The 15535-nt window shown below is 37.9% G+C and overlaps 1 protein-coding gene across 1 annotated transcript in view; it reads right to left on the bottom strand.

Annotated features, from left to right (window-relative positions):
• The window catches only part of LOC139720914 (cysteine sulfinic acid decarboxylase-like), a 28849-nt gene that overhangs the window by 1994 nt on the left and 11320 nt on the right, over positions 1-15535 (bottom strand). The window contains exons 6-10 of the mRNA XM_071632241.1: positions 14920-15035; positions 13569-13648; positions 12668-12722; positions 11466-11582; positions 7681-7824 (exon numbers count right to left, since the gene is read on the bottom strand). Coding sequence (XP_071488342.1) covers positions 7681-7824; positions 11466-11582; positions 12668-12722; positions 13569-13648; positions 14920-15035 — 512 coding nt within the window. The remainder of the gene's footprint in view (positions 1-7680; positions 7825-11465; positions 11583-12667; positions 12723-13568; positions 13649-14919; positions 15036-15535) is intronic.

Raw genomic sequence — 15535 nt, 5'->3', positions numbered from 1 at the left:
TTAAAAGGGGTCAAAGAGTCAAGGATGCGCCAACATAATAAGGTCACAAGGACATGGGCAGCGATTGTCTACGTCAATGTTGCCATCATTGCATCATTCAGCAATCTCTATCACATTGGATCACAAGTCACCAACATAGGGCCTAGATCTACTTATACTAATGAACCTTTAACCTCTATTTTGGTACCCAAAAGTACTTTAACCCATTGAGGACGGACTGATTTTGCTACAACACGCATTTCTCACAGACATCTGCCCGAGTATACTCGGGACTCGTCCTCAACGGCTTAACCCGTTAAAAAAAGGGCTGATTTTGCGACAACACGCATTTCCCATAGACACATGACCGAGTATACTCAGGACTCGTCCTCAACAGGTGAAACATCATATCATTTGCCCTACTTCTTGTGAATCCACAGACACATAACACTCACTGCATTCTTTGGGTGCTCTTAAGGAGCATTCCATTTCCTTTGTACACATAGGAATAAGGAAGGAATAATATTACATAAGCAAAATGAAATGATTAATATCAAGACAAAGAATAAAAACAAAAATAAATTAAATAGAAGTACGGAAAAGAAAATAATAAAATGAAGTAATAGATATAACAGATAGATGAAATGACAACAATATACTCATTTGCATAAATGGGCATTTGAGCAATGGCCCCACAGTTGGAAAAGGCAAATGTCCGTTCATATTCAATGGCAGAAAGTGAGCTCTTGTTGCCTGGAGCGAGAGGGTAAGTGGGTTTGCATGCAACAGTCATCATTTATCTTTAGTCTTTGCAAAGGGGAAGATGCCTGTAATAAGTGGCCAAATTATTAACACAAGAGAATTATGCCATATAATGTCTTCAAGTATTAAAGAAGCAGCAGGGGCAATATCAATTTGTCTGTCAACTGTGGTTGTTGACCCATAACACTGTGTCTCCAAGACATGTAAAACTAAAAATGAATGAATAAATAAATATATTTGTAAATAAAAATATTTATCTTGATTCCATGTATGATATCAGTGAAACTTTGCTGACTCATGAATTGTTCTTTAGGGTGGGATTTCACGGAGCACGCGAACGATTTGCGAAGGACGCGAATGACAAAATCCAACATTCGGAAAAGTTTTTCTCCGAATGTGTTCCGACAATGAAGCCGAAAACTATTCTTGCGCATTTTGTGCGAAGTTTCCACGACGTTTGTGCGAATGTCGTGTGTATCATTGCGAAAGTACAGCATGTTACGTACACGAAGAACACGCGACGGAAATGCGAACAACGAAACATTTCCAATAATCATGGGAGAAAATGTACCCAAGGAGAGGTGGAAGCTGTCTTGAGTTGAATTTTTTTTTCTTTCCTCTATTTCTCCTTACTTTTTCTCTCATTTCTCTATCGTGTGCTTGCCTACATTCTTTTTCCTAATACCTATCTCCACTAGAAACGAGCATCTGATTTTTTTTTTCAGTTCTTCCGACACATAATCTCTATAGTTCAAATGAAATTTTACATACTTAAGATTAATCTTAAGTGTATTCTGCGATTTTTTTTTGTATATCAAACATTTCTTTCTCTTTGCTAGTCTTTAATTTCTTTTGTTACTATAGTTGTTAATAATTCTTTGATGTTTAGATGTATGCTACGATTTTTATCTGTAGAAAACGTATAAGTCATACATCCCCCAAACGTGCGCTAAATGTTCGCGAGAATGTCTCAAAATGTACGCGAACAGTTTGCGATTACGTCGTAAAATGATCGGAAAAACTTCGCAGATTTCGCATAACATACGCGAGACATTCTCCAAAGTTTCGGAGTCTGTTTGGGGTTTCACGAACATTTTGCGAACATCGCGCGTGTCTTGCGAAGGTCTTGCGCATATGACGAGGCTTTAAAGACACTTTCGAGAACAATTCACGAGCAAATCCCGACCAAGTGTGCGGAAAAGGTTCGCAAAAAATTTCAAACTTTTTTGAAATTCTCGCCGAAGTAAAAACGACATTCGCGAACAACTGACGACGCTTCCGAACCCTCACGTTCGTTTGGCGAACTTTTGCAGACTAAAATACGAATGCTGGATTTTGCCATTCGCGTCCTTCGCAAATCGTTCGCGTGCTCCGTGAAATCCCACCCTTACTCTTTTTAATATTTAATCAGATGCAAATAATAGCCATAATACTAAAAAAAAAAAAAAAAAAAAAAAAAACATACATGTCCTACAGCCAATGAAGCCCGTACAAACTGCACTGCACTATTGAACTTCTGTGCAAAGGGATAGTGCAAATTTTCCATCAGCATGGGGGGGGGGGGGGGGGGGGAAGACAGGGAAAGAGAAGAGTCAAGTGCATAACTTCAAAGAATTACCAGTGTAGCACAGTGATTGTGTGAAGTATGAATCATGTCATTCATGAGCAACCTGGCTGTAAATTTCCGTCACACCATGAGCACCAGGTCATGGGCAGGTGAAAAAAACCCAGAAAACAGAACAAAGCAAAACAAAGAAACAACCAAACAGGGCCAATGGCTTCCATGCATAAAAATAGAAGGAAAAAATAAAGGTATCCCTTCCACATTAATCCTGCATGCATTCGCTCAGCTACTGAGAGTCAAGTTCTTCTGAGATATACATGTACACTGCCTCAGGACAGTACAACAAAGACAGTAAACTTCCATCATGCACCCGTTACATGGGGGTGGCATCCCTGCTCAGTGACAAGAGTCTGTGGGGGTAAAATCCCCTTAGAATTGACTTTGAAGCACACATTGGGTATATTACAGAACAGTCAGAAGAGGGGGACTCCTATTAATTTCAGTTCGTGGTGCTGATCAGCCGACGAACAACAGGTGTATCACTGATATCTAATTCTTTGTCAAAAGCACAAAGGTTTAAAAAGCAGTCCAGGAGATGCTTGTGTGGTATATATTCACAATAATCAGAAGAAGCTTTTAGGTAGGGACCATATGGTATTTCTCCAACATTTCTACTTCGACTTGATAATTGACCGCTATGTTCTATGTTAATAATATATATATATTTTTTGTACATCCAAGGTGGATATCATGTATCATCTTGTCTTGTAACATGTCATTTATTTTTTTACAGAGAAAGTAATATGAAAATAAATTGAAATGAAATGGAAGATGACCCCAAAATTAGGGAGGGCCTTTTGTATTCTTTTATCCAGGACAAGAAATAACATAGTTTCCAGAAAGCCTCCTGGAGAATCAGGGACACTTCACACACACAGCCCTACTACTAAAGAAAATTCACATGTCACATGCAAATTAGCATGTTACAAATCTTGAGATTTGCATCGTGATCGCAAGCTCGAGATTTGTGCACATGTGGACACAAGAACATCCACAATTTGGTGATCAGCTGCACAATGCTTAACCCAAAAACATCCACAATTTAGTGTGATCAGCTGCACAATGCACGCTCATTTCTGAATTAGCACACTGCTTTGCCCCGACGTGACAGTGTGAATGCTGGACCAAATAATTTCGAGCTTTTATATTCCATTATTCAAAGCGCACATCACAACAGCGTGCACACCACACCACTATGAGGTGCAAAAACAATTGATTTATCGATTTATGGATCGAAACTAGAGCAAGCTTTTTCTGTTCCTGTGAACGCTTGCAAAAAATCTCGAGATTTTAAGCGCGATCGTTATCTCGCTATTTTGTATGTGTGAATGCGGCTATTGTGTTATATGCAGGAATGTAAGTTTTTCCTTCTGATTTAATACCCACCCCTCTTTGCAACCCAAGGGCTTTCTTCACAACATTTTGTGGCATGACAGAAATGAGATTTGTCAATGATCTAATATGCTCAAAGAACTTCACTTCTTCTTCTCTCAGTGTCAAAACATCCAAATAAATAGTAGTGGAAGCAGCAACAAGAAAACAAAATTCGGGCAGTGACAATGCATTGAGAAAATAAAAAAGAAGACAAGGGGAAAAGAAACATTCCACGTATGTGGTACTTGGTGATCGTGAATGGTCTATTCATGCACCCACAACAATGGATGTATCAAACAAAAGTCAAAAACACAAAACGATAATGGATTTTATACCTGACAGATTATGCTTGCCATACCCCCAACAGCACTGGATCACAATTGCTTTTTCAGAACAAGGATGGGTATCAGTAATCCCAAGGATCAAAATTCCCCCTCCATCCCCCACGGACTCTTAGGATGTTGTCTATCTATAATGGCAAGCACATCAATCACAACCACAATAATTCCTCCGCATATCTTCAAATTTTTTGATCCCTTTAATACTTTGATGCAGTTTCCCGCGTCCTATCTGTGAGATCACAGACAATTTTCCTCATCAAAATATCTTCTATAATTCAAAATGAGCAAAACACTATGTACACGTAACAACACCATTAACAAGGTTAAAAATATTAAAAAAAAAAGAAAAGAAAAGAGAATGTTGCATGCTGATGGGAAAAGGCTGTGACAATATAAACCATAAGAGAAGAACTGAACTTGTAAAGCAGACATCTTTGGGCTTTACAAGCATTTTCACGCGTCATCTAAAGTGCATAGCCGGGTGTTGAATAATTATGGACCATAGTTTTGACATGGTCAAATTCCAACAAAATATTGAATTTGAGGCTGCTGTTGTTCTTTTTCCTCAATTTCACTGATATTCTATTGTAGCCTCTCTTGAACACACAAATATGCCTTCTCATTCAATCAAAACATAAATGCCTTTATTTGAAAAACACTATATGTGAAGTCTCAAAATAATGGATCTTGGATCATAGCTCCCATTTATGGCCAACACATCTGATCTACGCTCCGTTTCATCAAAATATGTAATTGATTATAAATTTCATTACCACACAGGCTGTCATAGACTTAGCATAGAAATCAACTATATACTAGTAATTGATTATAACTCTTCATAAAACAGGGCCCAGATGCACTTTGTTTGGTCATAATAAATACATACATGTGGAGTTCATCATACAACAAAAGGTGTATCCCTGATGGCATTCCGACATCTAATTCTTTGTCAAAGCACATAGGTTTCAAAAGCAGTCCAGGAGATGCATGTGTGTCATATTCACAATAATCAGATGAAGCTTTTACGTATAAAGTGCCATCATACTTTTTCTGTCAGCATTTTTACTTGAATTTGATATATCGACCGCTATGTCCCATGTCAATAATATTTCATTGTACATCCAAGCTGGATATCATGTACCATTTTTACTGAGAAATATGAAAACGAATTGAAATGAAATGAAAGATGACCCAAAATCGGGGAGGGCCTTCTGTATTCTTTTATCCGTGACAAGAAATAACAGAGTTTTCAGAAAGCTTCCTGTAGAATCAGGGACACTTGGTAGCCCTGCTATTGTGTTTAAAGCAGGGATGTCTTTTTCTTTCTGCTAACCCACCCCCAAAGGCTTTCTTCACAACATTCTGTGGCATTACAGAAAAAGAGATTTGTCAATGATGTAATATGCTTACAAACTTTACTTCTTTTTCTCTCAGAGTCAAAACATCCAAGTAAATAGTAGAAGCAGAAGCGACAATATATTAAAAAAAAAACAACCGGCAGTGACAATGCGTGGATAAAATTCAAAAGACAAGGGGGCGGATATACTTCACGTATGCTTGGTGAACATGAATGGTCTATTCATGCACCTGCAACAATGGATGTATCAAATAAAAGTCATAAACACACAAACTCCCCCCCCCCCCCCCCAAAAAAAAAAAAAAAAAAAATGTTTTTATACATGACAGATTATGCTTGTCATACCCCCAATGGTACTGGATCACAATCATTTTCTAGAACAAGGATGGTATCAGTAATCCCATGGATCAAAATACCTCCTCAATACCCAACGGACTATAAAGTTATTGTCTATCTATAATGGCAAGCACATCAATCACAAATAGAATACTACCTCCTCGTAAATTCAAATAATTTGATCCCTCTAATACTTTGATGCAGTTTCAGCCGTCCCACCCGTGAGATCAGAATACATTTTCCTTGTCAAAATGTCACGCATTATTCAAAATGAGCAAAACACTGAGTAACAACACCACTACGGAGATTTTAAAGAAAAGAAAAGGAATGTTGCTTGCAGCAGGCAAAAAGCTGTGACAATAGAAACCATAGGAGAAGATCTGAACTTGTAAAGCATACGTCCTTGAGCTTTACAAGCATTTTCACGGGTCATCCAAAGTGCATCATACAATCCGCCAGGGATGGAATTATCGATCAGTTTTGACATGGCTCCAAGGGGGGGGGGGGGGGGGGGGGGGGGGCACCCCTTGATCCGCCATGAACAAACTTGAAACTACAGAACACTTATCAATAGTATGTACTAACTCATAGTACTATTCAACTTTGATAGCTCTATCAGTTCTGGTTGTAGTGAAGAATATTTTCAAAGATTCCTTAATTCTGGAAGGTTTGGGCCCCCCTGATGGCCCAAAGGGGAGCATGATGCCCACCTGAACAAGTCGAGATCGTATCCCCCAAGGGATGCCACCTGCCAAGTTTAATGAAAATCTGTCATGGGGTTTTCAAGCATGATCGACAATGCACAACGGATGATGCAAGACGGACGCTGGACAGTGAGCTATTGTATTGCAATAGCTCACTTGAGCCTTCTGCTCGGGTGAGCTAAAAATGAATGAAACTATTACACTGGAACTGTGAATTGATGTTTGGCAAATTTCTGCAAAGTGAACACCGTTGAGCCCAGCAAACTACACATTCATGCTTCGACACTGAAAAACATACACTTCTGTGCAATTTAGGCTGCCTTTAATATGTTACCCCCCCCCCCCCCCCCCACACACACACACACACACACAAAGTCATCACACAGTGTATAGATCCTTATACTGAGTTTGGTGTGTATGTAGAATGAATGGATACATGTATGCGAGCAATGTCACAGTCAGTTAACTGTTACTGTGCTTTGTTTGTCCATATAGGCACATACATTGTACACCTGGAAACTTTTGTTCAGTCGATATTCAAAGAGTTTACCTCGTGACCCTAATCCTGATTGTCTCACCATGGCCCGCCCACAGGATTGAGTCACACCTCAGTGGGCTTGCAAATCTACAAGTACAGTATGTCCAGTTTTGATGGATTTCATACTGCATGCTGATGGAAAGGCTTGGCAAATTAACCCGTTGAGGATGAGTCCCGAGTACAATGTATACTCGGGCAGGTCTCTATGGGTAATGCGTGTTGTAACAAAATCAGTCCGTCCTCAACGGGTTAAGCTACTTGTAAGTGCCTGTATGGGCACATAAAAAGGACAACTGCTAGAAACAGGCATTTTGAGGTTTTCATATGATGAACAATGTACATTTGTATGTCAGTTTTCTCAATTTTAGAACATTCATGCCTTTGTTTGGTTTAATTAACACACAATGATGCCTCAAATACGTAATATTTCTATGCTGCTTTAATTTTCCATTCTTTATTGTTTTCAGCAATTGTTGTGATTGTCTAAATCAAATCTAAATATGCACAATTCTGGAAAGGTTCTGCAAAGAAATAATAATAGCCCTATCAAAATTTAAGAAACTAAAGAAACAATGCCACTACCTAAAAGCAAACAAATAAAAAAGATAAAGAAAACATGGATTTAGACCTTGAAATTAATTAGAGAGCTAAATTGTTCCTCTTACCTTTCCATTCAGGAGGAAGGCGGAACACTGCAACTGGACCCCCATCATTTTATGCTGGCACCACGTCATGGAATCTGAACGCTCAATTCCGTTTAAGTAGTGTCTGTACTTCTTGGACAACAGGGCTCCTCCTCCCCATGCAGCCTGAGAGACAGACAGATAGATGGATAGATGGATGGATAGATAGATAGATAGATAGATAGATAGATAGATAGTTAGATAGATAGATAGTGATAGATGGAGAGGAGAAAATAGATGGTAAGAGAGAGAGATAGATATAAAAAGAAAAAGAATGAAAATATACATGACATGAAAGACATGCATTGAAAAAAAAAAACAGAAAACATTTGTAGACACCAAATATATATCACTCCAACTGATTTACATCAAGAAAGAAAGAAAGAAAAGGTAATCCTGAATGAGTGAATGAATTTATTGCATGCTCTGTTGACAGAAAAGAAGATGCTAGCTGGTTTTCAAAATATATGTTTATTTATGTGGCGGATGCCAAATTGGTGGCCACCTACATGTACACGCTCTAGCATTTTTTGTAATCATTTATCTGTAAGCTTATTGCAGCTTTTTTCAGATCACTGCTGCGATTGTGCTTGGGGTAAAAGCTGCACTTCCCAGATAGCACACCTTCATGGCTGAATATGCTGTTCCTGCTTCATGTCATATAAAAAAGTTAAGAGTGTATTCAAATGAAGAAAACATGTTCCTTCCTTGTGTTGCTTTCATCTACAATTGAAACTATTAACTCTTCATAATTTCTCTTCAAAGAAACAGTTCATTATCATTTTTTCAAGTTAAAGGCATGATTTATCATTTGTAGATGAAACAAAAACCCAGCATTAGTGCTTCAAAATAGTTCTAAAATGTGAGTTTGGGATAGAAACAACCACTGTAAAAATTTGAATCCGTATTATCGATATTAAATATTGTTAAATACACAAAATGTGAACAATAGTTATAATGAAAATGTTTCCAGACTAAACCATCTACAGTTATGGTTTATGAAGAATGAAACTTAAAGAATAAAAATTATCTCCTGATATTTTAGGCTTTATTGTGAAAATCTTATATGGTAGGATGTTTTGTAATACAACAGACCTACACATGCTGTATGCATCAAATGTGATATCTTGAAAATTTTTTAAATCACTGCTCCCAAAGGTAAACTGGACCTTTTAAATAGATACTTCACATACAGTGTATGCTTGCACTAGGTACAAATTCTGTACATGTATGACAAGGGTTCCATAGATCTCAATGCAAACATCATGGTTTTCTATCAGTTGTTTCTTCACTAACTAATGTATCACTGGGGCACACCGGCACAGTGAATGAACATGGATTATATACACAATTACTATTAAATAAAACACATGTCATGTGTGTTCACACAAAGCAATGCCACACAATGTACGCATACCTTTCTTTTCTCTTTACACTTCATAAGTGAAAGGTATGATCATCATATTCCCTAATCTGCATACTTTACAGACCTACATTGTACTGTATACAGGCGGTCACCATAAAGATCGATGTAATCTAATATCAGTACATTACAAATTTACAATGTGATAGTATCTCTTCCCCATCTCCCGTGAAAAAAGAAAAAAGTCTCTATCTCAAATTACCATCTTGACCTTGTGTCCCATTATTGGAGTGGCACATTTTCACGGATCCAGTGGAAGTGAGCACCTAATAATATCACAACTGCTCATGGTTTAATGCTGACAATGTTGATGGAAATTTCCATGATGCCATGTACCAATCAGTCATTTGAAACTTTATCACTTGACCTTGTAGACAGCTTGGTAAGTAATATACCGCTAGTCAATCTATTCCATCTGTGTTTTGGGTTTTAAGTTTCAGTCTCTTTCGAAAGCAAACCAAAATTGACACCCTGAGCGATCAGTCTGGTGCATCCCAACCTGCAGACTTTTGTTTCCATTTCAGGTATCTCAGACAGGTTATGGAATCCTTTAAATATCTTGTAGGCAGAATTCTTAATCATAGAATATAGAACATTAATTCTTAAGAAATCTAACACAGCTTTGCTCATATTTTAATAATCATGTCACGTCACATTATGTGCCATCACGGTACTGTTAACATTGATTTTTGTTTTCTTTTTCAATCAAATTTTTGAACTAGGTTGTGTGAGATGATTCTTATAATGTTTCTAAATCTACTGGCTGTCAACACATCTGCTGGATGTGGTAAAAATTCACATGGGCAAAATATGGTGCAGGAAATATTTCACGACTTTTTTAATCATTTTGTTCTTAGTATCAAATCATGCAAACATGCTAGATCTGATCATTTCCATGGGGTAAAATGTCCCTGTGCATCTACAGTGTGTAAGACAACATCTCACTAGAAGCCAGTTGGTACACTGTACTTTTACTCAGGACAGTGCAAAACACATTCACGGGGCAAGTATATTAGAATTTCATCGACCGCTTGGTACAGTGACACACAATCTTGTAGGATTGACGACAATAAATTTGGATACATATAGTTCCCTTTACACAGGACCGCATGTTCATCAATTCATTGAGGGAGAGCAGGTTTTTACGTATGTATAACAATTAACATGCATTTCCCATAGACACCAGACCTAGTACACTCAGGACTAGATTTCAACAGGTTAATATATGATCCAGTGAGTGATATAGTCTGGTAACAGCTGTTGCATAATGTGTTCCATGTACACTGCATCACCTGACATTGCACCCATAGATCTCACAGCACAAAGTGGGCAAACATTGCCCTGTTTTTAGAGTCGTCTTCACATAAGCAGTGATATTTGAACAGTATTTTGATGAAGTCAGGCATGAAAAAAAAAAGGTATCCTAATATTTACATATAGCGGCTAGTGCTTTGTCAAAGTCCAAAAGTCCACCAGTCCCCCCCCCCCCCCCAAGTCTCAAGTATACAAAGTGCAAGTTTTGGCACTTTACAATTACTGTTCTCTCTTGTTTAGTGCAAATAAACAAATGCACAAGTCACAACAGATGTGGGAGCTCCCCGATCTTTCATTGAAAGAATGAATTAGTCTTAGGCAGAGTTAGCTCATTCCTTATGAGATTTTACATGTAAATCCTTTTCTGCAGACTTCAAACAAGAATCCAAGGTTCCAGTATACAATGGATTCACAGACTTAGAACAGACATTGAGCTAGGTATGTATTGTTTCTTGTACTCATCTGCCTTGACAACAAAACTATACATGCTTAACTCACATCTAGTTTCATCACCGGGATTGATTATTTGTAAATCTCATGAGCTGCACTTTATTCCTATCTCTATACAAGATCCTCAACACAGACACACACTTGTCTCAAAATTGTGAAAATTCAAGCCAAGACGAAACAGGGAATTCTCGCCATTGTTGCATTAGATTTGAAAGTGAAAGTTTGATAGACAAATGAAAGAGAGCAACTTAACAATGATAATCATCCATGATTGGCATAATTGAGTGGTTTTGAGTTGAGACTTTCAATATCCATGTATCCCTGCCCCCCCCCCAAGTACAATTACATGTCACTGTACAGATCTTGTAGTTTTACAGTAGACACTTTACAATGATGCATTTATATATGAAAGCTACTGATCATGTAGGCAAAATTGCTCACATTCCAAACAGAGGGAAGTGCCCGCAACAAGTCAAAATATATTCTCCAATTGCATTAACTAGAAGCTTTGCTACATTGTCGCAAATGTTTATCTTTTTTTTTTTATTATCTAAACCTCTGCACCATCGCACAAACTCACATCAATGTGGAACCAGATGCCATATTTCTCGCAGACGTCCGCAATCTTGTCGAGAGGATCATAGGCTCCAAGAACTGTGGTTCCTGAGGTGCCCACTACCACAAGAGGAATCGTATCCTAGGGAAAAGGAGAAATGAGAGATCGCCATGTTAGCGCAAATCACATGACAATCTTGACAAGTTCACCTTAATAAATTTATATTATGTGTGGACTGAGTGAATACAGCAATATTAGTAGAACACAACAGTGAAAGCTTGAGGAAAATCAGACAATCTTGTCAAATGTTATAAATCTTTAAAGGTTTCAGTGCCGCCATTTCTGTATGAGAAGACTACAACTTGTACTACAGTTTGTGATGCTACTTGCCTAAAGAAAATAAAGAGAGAATTCCACAACATTTCATTCTTTTATTCAATGTACACATTCCCTCAATTACTGATGTATTTTAAGGGTAATGTAATTCCCCCTGCGAGAAACGAGTGCTCTCTTATTATGAGAGAAAAGTGAAAATATGTAGAACTTTCATTACATTTTCTTTTACATTGTTCTACAGTGTATGCATATGACCTCACATTATATTGTAGTTTTGTCCAATTCTCCTAAAACTTTCACTGATGTGTTCTACTAACATTGATGCATTCACCCAATCAACACATATTTTTCGGTGAATTTGTCCTTTAAAGATGCTATTGTGTTTCACAGTACTTCAACAGTTTAACAAGGAATTCCCATATGTATTGCATGTACAATGTAGAATCCTACATTGCTTATAATCACAAAAAATAGTACACCATACCCATGTATTTTCATGGATTGTACATGGCTGATTGCAGACAAATGTACATCATCAAGTTACATTGTCACAGATCATGCAACATGAACACAGTCATTCTTCAAAGTCCTCACCAAAAATTCTTATCTGCATGTAAATTACAGCAGAAGTACATCACAAAAGGAATTTCCAAAGGTACTTGTACTTTAAGAGGAATTTCTCTTTATATTGTATTCATTCAACTAAGTGTTTTAACCCAGTTCATTAATCATTCCATAGTGTATGTTGCAAATACCAGAATGACAGCAATGACTCTCATAGTATATTGCAAAAATGATGTCAGAGTCAACACATTGTCTACAGAAGTCAAGTCGGTCCCATTCAAAGTTTATGGGGCGTTCATTATCAGAAGCAGATTGCACTAACTTACTCTGGCTTTTGCGGCAAGGATCTCCTCTTCCAGAGATGAGGGCAACATTCGTCCGCTATTTAGCAAATAAAATTGGCAAGATATGATGACTGTTTGGTAATAAAACATAGTTAAGAGTGGCAGTGATCAGCAAAATGGCAACTTGATAAATATATTTCAAGCAAGCACCTTAAGTTTAGCATGGCAACTGTACAGTAGGATCACAGAAAAAAAAAAACCACAATAAAACAAAACAAAAACAGATTACTGAACAACTTGCTTGCACACAAATATTTCTCAAGGTAAAAAAAAAAAGAGGAAATATGAAAAGATGGAAATACATTGAACCTGCAAGGAAACAACTTGTACAGAGTAGTTTTCAGGTGCTACACTGCACTGCTATCTATTTTGTTTGGTGAGATGGCTTGAAGTGTGATGTTTGCAGTGCACTCTGTGACAAACCAATACAAGGACCAACAAGTCTGCCTTCCTTTATCCTCCGATTACTTCACTGAAGAACTCATCTTCATGCAGCTTCTCCATGCAATATGCTTCCCAGAAGATAAATACCCACTGTCAGTCACATCTTCCCTCACAATAAAGAGCCAAACTGCCTAATATTTCAGACATATCACAGACTTCCACCTAGCGCAGCACAAGCTCCTACTATCAACGTTATGTAAGAATGCATTAGCATGCTGATCGTAAATCCCCTGTGACTGCTGCCACAAAATGTCAGTGACAGTATAAATAACTTGCCTATATGGCCATAAGGAACTCACAAAAGGCCATTTTGTGGCAAAATATGTCATTGGCAATCACAACAATCACTTCATTTAAATTGACGCATGAGGAGGCTGTAATGCTCGCGAAAGTATCCCGAGGTATAAGAAAGATGGTTTCGAGAGATGCCAAACCTCACCTGCTGTCTGTCTTCACCTTGATGACGTTCTCCGTCCCAATGCCGAGAAAGGCTGCCCCCTTCAGGACTGAGTAGTGGCTCTGTGGTGGACAGAAGAGAGATATTACATGTAGCCATCTTCACATATCACTGTAAATCAAGTGAAATGTGTTTGCAATATTTCCAAGAACACTTTGACAGCCAAGCAACACTACAATAGGTGACATTAGGCCTACATTAGTGTGCATTGCACATCTACACAGATGTACATATGAATGTAAGTGTGTACCCGTCATTCTTTTCAGATATCTAAATAGAAAACAAATGCATCATTTAAACGCAAGCCATCATTTCAAGCAACACATCAGGAGAGAAATTATACAGAGCACTGCATCATGAAGTCAACTTGGACGCTTGCAGTTTCTAAAGCTACGTACTGTCGTATCACCGTAAAGCCAGTATGACCTCTCATTTCTATTTCTTTCAATTTCAATACTCTTAAAAACTGTTGGTCAAACTTACATGTGTACGTACCCACTGCCCTGAAACAATTCAGGCCTACAAAATGATTCCGAGCAGTGCATCTTCCCCTCATATAAACATACCTACCATAAACCAAATTTGTGAGATGGACATCCAACAAAAATACTCTCTTGCTGGTATTATTGTTAAAAAAACAGGTAGGTGGCAAGACAGAAAACACAATATCGTATTAAAATACAATGTATCCCGGCACCCTCCAGAGTCAGGGGCATCAAAATGTAGACATCAAAATGTAGACATTGCAACATATCACATCGTTATGGGTCGTCTGATGTCAAGACATTTAGACCTCAACAACTGAATGGAAGGAAAAGAAAAAGGAAAAGGAAAAAACATTAATGCCTCCGGCACCACTTCATGGCGGAGGCATAAAAACGTTTCATTGCAACATTCTTCATGCAGTATGTTTTCAAGCAACAGAAAAATGTCTTCTTTTGCCTTTTTTTTTTCCAAGCATCAGAACATGAGGCTGCTGACACACACATGGCAATCACACATACAAAAAAAAAAAATTGTTAAGTTCACAAAGATCAATCAGAAAGATATGCGCGTGTGTAAAGTATCTCAATTAGGCAAGGAGCATTCCTAAGATTTGATATTCCCTTGCCAGGACATGATGAGATACCTCTTATCCTCTTCTTCTTCTTTTTTTTTTTTTTGTTCTTGTTGATGTCACTGTTGTTGTTGGTATTTGTGCTGTTGTTCTCGTTGTTGTTGCAGTTGTTGTTGAAATGTTTTCTTTGTTTCTTGCCTTCTTTTTTCCAATGGGACTTATGGAGAATAAGGGAAACTTGGCAGCTCTGAGGCATGATGGTGTATTACCACTGACCTGGTCTGAAGCAAATATCACCAGGGGCTTGGAGCCAAATGTGCCCTTGATCTTGTAGTCATTGTTGAGCTGGTACCTGGCAAGATTAATGCCATACATGTTGGCTGTGGAACCCCCTGATGGACAAAGGTATGGCAACAGAAACAATATATCAATAAAAATGATAAACAAACAACTCTTTTTATAGTATAATTCATAATCTTATACATAAAAGCACAAGGCAAGAGTGTACACATAGACGATAGTTTGTTGTGAATTTACACTCTATGGTGTTATTTCCAGTGCATGTCTAAGAAATCATGCACTGTCAGTAATTCTCACATTTGCCATGTCTTGCACTTTGAACACAATGGCAGAACGCTTCCAGTCATTTAACTGCCCATGGTCGCTCATGCAGTTACTATAAAAGTTTGCAAGCATAGATTACATCGTATCCAGACACAGACGCCATTCGATTACAGAATGAGCCACAGTGTATGCCATTGAATTTCTAAGGTCTGTCATTTCCCCAGTTGCAACTTCAATTCACTATTGATAATGAAATTATGACAATTCCTCTTCTACATTGTTCCCTTTTGATCAAGCAAAATGCTGACATTAAATTAAAAGCCCCACA

Source organism: Diadema antillarum, unplaced genomic scaffold (genome assembly GCF_040938485.1).
Source record: "Diadema antillarum isolate AM-2024a unplaced genomic scaffold, OU_Dant_1.0 scf00000134, whole genome shotgun sequence".
NCBI classification, from domain to species: Eukaryota; Metazoa; Echinodermata; class Echinoidea; order Diadematoida; family Diadematidae; genus Diadema; species Diadema antillarum.
This window is presented reverse-complemented; position numbering and strand designations above follow the sequence as displayed.